Raw genomic sequence first — 10,090 nt, 5'->3', positions numbered from 1 at the left:
CAAGCAAATGTAGCAGGAATGTCAGTCTTTATGAAATAAATAAATATGAACATTTCCTACATGTTTTTGGGAACAAATGGGCTGTTCACATTCGTACATGTATAGACAAATGCACATGCACGGACCCACGCAGAGCGAGCTTCATAAAGACTCACCGCTACAGGAATCACGACTGCCCCGAGATATACTCGAAATTGAAATGCTGATTAGTCGTTTTTAACCACGGCAGGTAAAATTACGCAGAAGAACTGCGTGCATTTACACTATGTGCCCAAGAGACACATTCGCAAAAGGATTAATCACAATGGAGAGCCATTAAAGCACGTGGTCAGGGTTCTGAATTGACGGATTAGATTTATCAAGTGGACTTTTGTTAGCGACGATTACACGGAACCACACACTTCAAACTACTTTCACGTTTGAATTAACAGCATTAAGCGCATTTTCTAACTCCTTTAGAAGCACGTTAGGCGGCTGGCATAACTTAGCTATAGTTCAGATCACTATCCTTGTTTCGAGCATTATCTGAAAGGCAAGGGTTATAAAAATGTTCATTTGGCACATGCTTGTCAAGTGATCGCTAAAATGCCAAAAAAAATAAATAAAATAATAATAATAATGGGGAAAAAACACACTGAATTTGTCACATGACCGCCATTCATCAGGAGCAACAGGATTGTTATGTTGAAGACTTTGTCCTGCTTGCCAGTCTCAACACAGCTGATGTCAGTAAATGGTGGTTTATTGTGAAACACAGAAATTTCCTGTCAGTTAATTTAATTTGCCAATTCCAAGCCATAAACCGCTTTTTTTCCCCCCGTCCGTTCGGAATTTGCAGTTTGTCATTGTTTACACTGAGGATATGTAAATTACATTTCGCCATTCCGAACCTCAGTGCGTAATGTACCACATGCAAAAAATACATTTAATAAAACCGAAAAAAACACACAAATGCACGTCAAGAATAATGAGACATCTTTCCCTGTCCTGAGCCCTTATATAAATTGGCTTTGTTGTTGAGTAAGACAAAATATTTAAAATAATGTTTGGTTACGGCTGTGCTGAACCCCACCGAGGAGGAACATTGATGGCTCCACATCTAAAGGTTTTAGATACTCATTATACGTCTGTCTGGACAGAGATAATGCTCTGGTTCGTGAGATGCAGCTTTTAGCCTTTCATGTCAGACATTGTAAAGGGAAGGCACTTTAGTAATTTAATAGCATTATCCCTTAACCTGTGTGTAATTTAGTACTGTGAAGACAGCCTGTGGGCCTCCTTCTCTGCAGTCCCAGAACAATGGATCACATACACCGAGAGTGCAGTATACATGAAAACGCACATGCATACACGCGCACACGCACGCACACACACGCACACGCATAGGCGAAAACACATCGGCACACATGCGCGCATCCTCACATTCATGTATGCGCAAACACACACGCACACACACACACAAACACTGTTCCTGTATGTGAAGCAATTTACAATTATAGTTATTATTTACATGTACATAAAATATATTATTTAGAATAGTACAAAAAATGCAATGTATGTGTGATGCATTTATAGTCTTTTTAAAAAAAAAATCAGAGTGAGGCCAACCCACAATTCTTTGTTTTCTTTGTTTAATGCTGTACATATAGATAGACACAAAAAAGTTCTGTTTTCATTTTTCTACCTTTGTCTAATAGAGTGATTTCCGGTGAAGATTTTGTTTGACACAGACATTTGTCATTCGGGTCATTAGTCCAAACTTCCGCTCCATTTTAAATGCAAACATTACATCACCAATGCCCCCTCGATCCTCTCTGCCCCCCTCCCCGGGCCTTCAGGGATCAGTCACCAGGTGATGAGAGCGCCGCCCTGCAGGCAGTGCGACTGCCCGATAGAGGCAAACCCCCAGCATGCCACGGGCCCCCGCCCCACGAGCGCTGCCCAAGAACAGCGCAGGATGGGCGCGCGCAGGCCTTATAAGGTCAGAGCAGCCGCGGGCCCGGGGTCCCCAGGGGCTGCAGTCTGGTGCGTTCCTCCCCCCACCACCACCCCTCGCCCCCCCCCCCCCCCCCCCTTTTTTTGTAACTCCACAGCTCAGTGAGAGGTTCAGCTTTACAGAGGGTTCCACGTTTGGCCTGCTAACAGCGCGAGCCAGTGTGGGGCAAGATTTGGGGGCCAGAACTGAAGGGGGGTAAAAAAAACACACACATTTCCCATGTCCATCCTGCTCAAAAATGTCAGGAGGGAAATGATCCAAATTACAGCTTGAAAAGACATTTTAATTTTTGTTTTTTTTTTCCTAAAGGTGCACTGCAGAGTTTAAAGAAGGAGCAGCAGGCACATTTCAGAAATTGGCACATCCAGTCCCCCTGATATGCGCAAAGTCACACTTAGAGCTACAAACCAAGCCACTGTAGCTACTGGCCAGAGTGCTTCACAGCTTGTGCCCTCTCCCAAGACCAGCTGAAACTGTCAGAACCTCTGCTAGGATCAGAAATCTCAGTTCGGTCCTCAGCGAAAGATCATTTCTGAAAAATTAATCTCAGGAAAAGATTTTGGTATAGGATTTAACAAACACAGACCAAGATCATACAATGGTGATGTACTATACTGTGTTGTAGTGCATATCCAAAAACTTTCCCATGGTTCCATTCTCCAATTAATCATCCTTCCGCCGGTCTTTGGATGTTCTAATTGTGTCGATGCACTGACGAGCTTCTCGTTAGCAGTGAATTCAGAGTGTGTGATGAGACCTCCACCCCTCCTTCCCTTTATTACATCAGAATCTGCTGCACAGTTATGTCACAATATATTTTAAATATATTCTGTTGTGTGTCATCATATTCATTTCATTTTGTTTGTTACTGACATTTTATTGTATTAGGAATTAGAAATTGTTTAAAAAACAAACATAACCTAAGACTGTTTCAATTAGTTTTTGTTGATTTTTGTAGACATATTTATGCTTCACTATAATGCATTGACTAAAAATAACACAATAATTGGAATCATGCTTGCCTCTGAATAACAAATTAAGTCGATGTTCAATACGTACTCAAAATATTGTGCTCTGAGATTGTTGCTGTTACTGAAAAAAATGTTGAAGTATAACAAAGAGGAAACGAGTAGCACTTGGCTAACTGGGTTATTGGAAGTTAATAAAGCAGACTGTGTTTATAGGAGACGCGAGTCTGTGAAAGACAGGGAAACAGGCCACTTCTGACTGCGCTGGGCTGAATTATCTCTGTTAATTTATAAAGCATGCGCACACATCTGTTTTGTTACTACGCTGGTTTGTTATGTTGGATCGGACTCTGTTGAATAGGAAAAAGACAGACACACTTCTGGTTTCAGAGTCATCATCACTTCCTGTTGTTCTTTACCAGTTAAAGTAAAGCAAAGGCTTGCAAATGCTCTCTCTCTTGCTCTCGCCTGCCAAGAGCATAGTCACCCATGGCTGTGTTCTTTTATCCAATAGTCATTCTGGAATTAATGACTCAGCTCAGACCCCAGTCTGTTAGTGCTGTTAAACCGCATTGGGAAGGTGGTGGAGTTTAATTGAGATTCCATTGGAAAGTGGGCGAGAGACAACGCAAAATGAAAGATGATCTGAAGGCTCGGTTTCCAATACAAAAGACAACTGTAACTCCAGTAGCAAACTTACTCTATTCTCTAGCATCCATGGCAGAGAACTGTCTATCTAGGACTGTACACAAACGTTTTGCAGCACATGCACTACAGGCCACAGCTACAGGCAGTGCAGTGATTGGTGGTTGACCACGTTTCATCACTGGAGGTGTGCGTTAAAAATCACTGTGAGAGTGATCCAAATGATCATTATCATTCAAGCTCTTTCTTATTGTTATCCCTTTAGTGTAGACACTTCCATTGAAATCATACACATATAATGGTATAGTTATCCTTCCTGTGTGAAGGGCCTGGGGGAATGTAACAGAATAGGGAGGCAAAGGAAGATGCAGTCATGTGACTCCGCTACACCAATCTGAAGGCGCCTCTGTTTCTATCAAAACCAGATGGCTGATCTGCCCGCCCCCCCCCCCCCCCCCCCAGCCACCATAGAACAGATGGTGAGCATATCAGTCACACAGTGATAAGGGCATGAGACGGTCGAAAGATGACACACACACTTAATTTACCCCAAATCTAAACACCCACCCCCACCCCGATCCCCATGCACACTCACACTCACATGCACGCACACACATACACTCACCCCCCACCCCACACACACGCAAACGCACGCATGCACACACACACACCCACCCCCCACCCCCCACCCTGCAGGCGCACGCACACACACACACACACACACACACTCACCCCCCACCCCCCACCCTGAAGGCGCACACACACACACACACACACACACACATGTTCACAACCAAAGCCCAAACCCCGGAACCCTCGACGGGGATGAAAAGCCGCCTTTATTCCATCGCGTTAAAAGAAAATGGGACTGCACACGCAAGGCCTTCCTGGGACAATCCAGGGTAATTGCAAACCAAAGTTAGCAGACTCCTGATGTGAGGGAAAACACATGAGCGAAAAGGAGCGTGTTCCGTTTCCACATCTGGAACAGGTTGCGCAGAGCGTCGCTAATCCGGCTTCCCCTGTGGAACATTAGCGCAGCGGGCACGATAAGACCGGCCGACTCCCGCACACAGCGTCCTGCCCAGCCTGCACGCGCGTTCGGCTGTGCAGCAGACCCACCGACGCTCGGTTTAGCGCTAACTCAAAACACTGAGGACACGTCGGTGATACGCCACCCGTTTTTCAGGTAACTCTTTCTCCAGCGGACCTGCGTGAACGCTTTTAACACCGTTTCCACTTTTTGTTATGTGTTTGTTTACTCGTTGTCTCTGGGTAATTGTCCAAATGTTTGTTGTGTCCATAACACTTGAAAAAAATTGTTTAAACTAAAAATAAAAAAGGAAGAAAAAAAACACCAACTGCAGTGATGGTAGAATGAATTTCACAAACCTAAAAATGCAGAGAGCGAGTGACTCACTGATTGGAACCATCATTTGTACAGGAGAAGCTTTGTTTTTTCCTTTTTGATTGGTTTAAACAAATCAGCAGCAGTAAATAGTAGCCCAGCCTAATATGGGGATCCTCAGTATCCCGTCACTGATTAAAAGAGACCGCCTCCCTTTATTAGTGCGAGGATGAAGCGGGGACATCTTCACTAACTGTTTAATAAAGACATCTGCTGATTATCTTAAAGTGTTCCTACTTGATTTAGCAGTAGCACATCTATCTTGGATCAATACGCACTTCAACACTGCCCGGCCAATGAGACTCTAATGCTGTGACTGCACTGAAGTCCGGGTAGTGAATTTGATTGGTCCTGTGACGTGTCAGATGAACAGCACAACAAACACAGTGAATTTTGAGCGTATGGCAGTTAGATAGGAGTTTGGAGGAAATCTCTGCTGATTCAACAAGAAACGGCAACCCTGGACACAGCAAATTTGTTAAACATCCTACCGATTCAATCATGCAATGACTCAGCGTCTTTACTGGCCTTCCAGGCCACCGTAGAAGTGAGATGAACCCTTCCTTACCTTCCCCGGGTCTGTCACTGCTCTCCAGACTGTCTGAGGATCCCCGCTCCCAGCCCACTGCCCCGGGACCCCAGTCCCCCTGCTCGGCATTCTGGGCCTCTTCGGCCACCAGGAGGCGCTCTTTCCTGGCCTCTGAAACCTGATTACACATCCCCACAGAGAGGGGGAGGGGGAGAGGTCACTGTTGGCAGTCCTGAAGGCAGTAAGGTTACTCATTTAGTCTGGTCTGCAGCGGGTAATGCAGGCTGGAAGCAGACGGGTCGATGGTAAATCCCCAGTTGACAGCACAGACGTATGTTCTCCCAGCCCTGCACATTACCGTTTATTATTCCTCGATTGTAACACTTAGCAATCTTATAAATCTCATTCACCTACCAGAGAGAAACCAGTGGCTCAATTTCTCCATCTCTCTCTTTCTGTGTGTTGCATGAGATTTTTGTTACTGTTGTGTCGTTTAATTGGATCCTGGCTGTTCAGTAAAGTTCTACGGTTTGTAAGTACCAGTAAAAAGCAAACAAATGTCAATAACATAGTCATTCAGGGACTCTCCCGCTCTCATATACCAGGAGCACGCATGTACTGTCTTTCACCGCTGAGGAATCCCATCCAGGCCAAAAACAGCAGAGCAGCAGTTTACCTAAGCTGGAGCAGTTTATGGGAGTGAGATGGGCCTCATGGATGGGGTCCCACAATGTACTGTATCAGGGATCAGTAACAGCCAAACCTCCCCCAGTCAGTGAGATTTCTTGAGAGTTTAGAATATGTGGCTCTTGTTCCTATGCATATTAAGCCATTTCCACAGCAGCATGCTCGCGCTATGTGTACTATACACATCTGTGAGTGCGAGATCCATTACACCATCGCGTTTACTTTCCTGCTGTAGTGTGGGCTTTGTCGTGAGGAACGCAGGACGAGAGCTGATTCAGAGGAGAAGCAGCGTTTGTGCACTTGGCGGACAGACAGGAATGTCCGAATCCCAAACACTCTGAGGTCTTTACGGTAACACAAACAGCCACCGAGCGCGCTCCTAACGGTAACTTTATTTTTGTCATCCTGGGTCAATGAATAATTGTGCAGCCTGCACGAATGTGAACATTTTCAAAGACTGTGAATGACTAAACACACGTTTCCCTGTTTACGAGTTTTAATGCATGTATCTTTAAATAACGAATGACAAATTATAAAATCAAACAAGATGGTTTATCGTCAACTGAGTCATTTTCCTCATCGGAAATATGTTATAATGGCAGCACATATTAACTTGTGCCAAGCTTATGATGAGATTAAAGGTTCGGACTCACGCTAAGCTTTGGGAGTTTGCAGTGGTACTGGGTCAGTTAAAGAGTCCACTGTGTTATTACCTTTGATCTCCAATAAAAATGCTGTGGCTTATTGGAAAAAAAGGTTTGTCAAAACTGCTTAGAAACCAGCGGCGTTTCAAGTAACACCGAGACATTATGAAGTTATCCAGGTAAAGGGGTTCAGACAGCGTATACTGTGAGTGGTGGAGCTAAATGTGGGTGGGGTCTGTTGTGGCGGGTGGGGCTACGTGTTTGTTCACAATGCGCCATCTCCGCTTCTTCCTGCCGCCCTCCCTCCAGCATTCCTCACACCCTCTCAGGACAGAGCAGAGCGCCTAAACGTGCCCCCCGTAAATTCCCTCCTCTTATTTTCTCTCTCTCACTTGTTCTCACTCGCTTTCCCTTGCTCTCACTCATTCAGTCTCTCTCTCTCTATCTCTCTCTTTGGATTTCATTTTTATTCAAATGTGCTTTATTGGCACGATTCCCTCACTGCCCCCCACATGCCCCCACGCTTCTCTCCTTCTCCGTCTCCCTCTATCACTCTTTATTTATGCGTCAACTACATTTTTCATCCAATTAGCCTTATTGCCATAGCCAGCAAAATGCATTGTGTTTCCAAAGCAGATCAATCACCAGAATTAATCATGGAAAATAGGAAGTAAAAGCACCCCCTTTTTTCCACTCTCTCTTTACTAAATGCCAGCAATGTAATAATCTAATGTCAAGGCAACACAACAAAGCAATGCTCTCAGACTCATCCCTCTCTCTCTTATTGTCAATCAATTTCATTCCAGATCCCCCTCTACTTCTTGTACCCCTACACCCCCTCTCTCTACTTCCTTTTCTCCCTCCTCACTCCTCAGTTCCTTGCGGAGGACTTGACCCCGTCTGGTCCATGTGTGTGGAATGTGTGTTTTTTGGTGACATTAGCGCCCCCTGCAGGCAGTCAGTCAGCGGTGCCCTGAGCTGATCCCCTTACTCACAGGACTGAGATTTTGGTCCCACCCCTCAGAAGTACAGCTCGCTGTGCTTTTTAAAGCCTAGATTCCAGACACATTCACACAAGAAAATCCTCACATAAATCACTGGAAAGCAATCGTTTGCTCAAGCATGTTTTCTCTCTATTTTAGATCTTTAAAGCCCTGGAAGCAGGTATCGAGACCCGGGGACACCTTTTGGCAGCGATGGCACGTATGATTCCTGTGGTACGGCCCTGGCACCCCCAGTATGAAACCGACCGTGAAAACACAAGCCTTTAATGCCCCTTCACCCAGTTTTTAAAGCTAATCAATAACCCAAGGATCCCATTATGACTCGACATTGCAGTCAGAGACAGCAAATGCACTTTACAGTACGTGAATCGATGATACAGGAGAGCAGTCTGGAAGGATTACAGGAGCCCAAAGACAGGGCTACCGCTGCCCTATGGGGGTGTTGTGGGGTTTGGGGGGGGATAGAACAGAGCACAGCATTGTGCCATGACTGCAGTTACTGTAAGATTAGTCTTGAACATCACCCTAAAATGAAATGGTTTTCGTTAGACACCTTTCACACTACTCTCAGTCATTGCACACACAAGCCGTGGTATGGCATAGCATAGTGGACACATATAAGGCATGTAGCCATAACTGATTTCTGCTTTGGGGGAGACACACTGCCAGACCACCGCGTAGTCAAACGTCCAGCCTCACAACTATACTATACTAACTAGCCGAGCAATGAATTCATATGACAACATTGGCATGTCTCCCTTTGTCCTCCGCCAACCTACTGTACATGTATACATGTAGCTCTTCAGGTTCATACAAGTATTCTATAACAGCAATGATCATAGTATTACCATGGATGTGACACCAAACGAGACATATTGTATATGAAGGTTTGGCATATGAAATTTATTAAATATCAGAAACAAAAAAAAAAGTACTTTAGATGAAATATATTTGTTTCCATTTTGCAGAGCCAGTCAGGACACCTTCAAAGATGCCATTTGGGAACCCCAATGCTATGCTACGCTACGCTACGCCCTCCCTGCTCCAGCAGATCTCGGGGTGCACTCGCTGGTGTAGCGCTGGCCTGGGACGCGCCTCGCGGCCTCCCCCCCCCCCCGAGCCTACGCGGAGCCTGGCGGGGATCACCGGGGGAGGGGTGGGGCCGGGGGGCTGTGTCACTCACCCACTGCTGCTGCTGCTGCCGGGGCAGGGTCACGGAGGTCAGCATGTCCGCCATCGCGCCCAGCGCCTGGTCCGTGCGCCCCTGGGTCTTCTGCAGAGCTCTCATCCTGATTTCGGTCTCCTTGCCCTTCTCCTCCTCGTCTCTCTTTGCTTTCTTCTTCTTCTTCTCCCCTCTCTCTCTCTTTCACTCTCTCTTCATGGGCTGCTCTGGAGTGTTCTCGCTGGAATCCTCAGCCCCAGCAGGGGCTCCTGTGTGTCTGACACTCAGGAACGCTCATCCACATCAATAATTTACCCGTGCAGAGGAAACATGTTCTCTCTCTCTTCTCCTCCTTTTCTCTCCTGCCCCTAACTTTGTCATTCCTCTGTACACTCCCTCTCCACTCTCTTCTCCTACTTCTCCTCCTCTCACTCAAACACTCCCCATTCCTCTCTCTCTCTCTCTCTCTCTCTCTCTCTCTCTCGCTCTCTCGGCTGGCTGGCGTACTCTGCTCAGAGGGCCTGGGCTTTTCCCACCTTTCGTTCGGTCACAGCGGGTATTCCCCAGAGGTCTTCACTCTTCTCCCCCATCACTCCATCTCCGCCTCTTTCCCTCCTGTCCTTGTAACTCCTACAGGACCTGCCTGCTTCCAGTTCACCGTGTTCCCAACCTCTTTGGAACCATTCTGGCAGACTTTCCTCATGCTCCTCCTAATTTTATGGGATGAGTTGTTATTTTAAGACAAACAACCCAAGCCTGCCTTCCAGCTCTGACCGCCTGGTGTGCCCCCCCACCCCCCCCCCCCCCCCCCCCCCATACTTCTCTCTCCCACTCCCCCTCCTCCTCCTCCCATCCCGCCCCCATCCACCTCCCACATGCCTCTGCCATCCCTCCTTCCTCCCCCCCTCTCTGCCCTGCCCCTGTCCCAGCCTGTCCCGCATGGTCTGTGTTCAGTCAGATGACCAGAGCAGCCTTCAGCAAAACAGCTGCAAAGTGTAAAGAGATGCAAAGAGGCCAGAGAGAAAAAGAGGGAGAGGGAGGATGAGA

The 10,090-nt window shown here is 46.6% G+C and overlaps 1 protein-coding gene across 1 annotated transcript in view; it reads right to left on the bottom strand.

Annotated features, from left to right (window-relative positions):
* arhgef25a (Rho guanine nucleotide exchange factor (GEF) 25a) overlaps nucleotides 1–9,437 on the bottom strand; it is a 65,974-nt gene extending 56,537 nt beyond the window's left edge. The window contains exons 1-2 of the mRNA XM_035382306.1: nucleotides 9,065–9,437; nucleotides 5,586–5,724 (exon numbers count right to left, since the gene is read on the bottom strand). Of these exons, the coding sequence (XP_035238197.1) occupies nucleotides 5,586–5,724; nucleotides 9,065–9,169 (244 nt within the window). The 5' untranslated portion in view covers nucleotides 9,170–9,437. The remainder of the gene's footprint in view (nucleotides 1–5,585; nucleotides 5,725–9,064) is intronic.
* Between the last annotated feature and the right edge of the window lie 653 nt (nucleotides 9,438–10,090).

Source organism: Anguilla anguilla, chromosome 11, assembly GCF_013347855.1.
Source record: "Anguilla anguilla isolate fAngAng1 chromosome 11, fAngAng1.pri, whole genome shotgun sequence".
In the NCBI taxonomy this organism is placed as follows: domain Eukaryota; kingdom Metazoa; phylum Chordata; class Actinopteri; order Anguilliformes; family Anguillidae; genus Anguilla; species Anguilla anguilla.
Note: the sequence above shows the minus strand (reverse complement) of the source record. Positions and strands in the feature narration are given on the sequence as shown.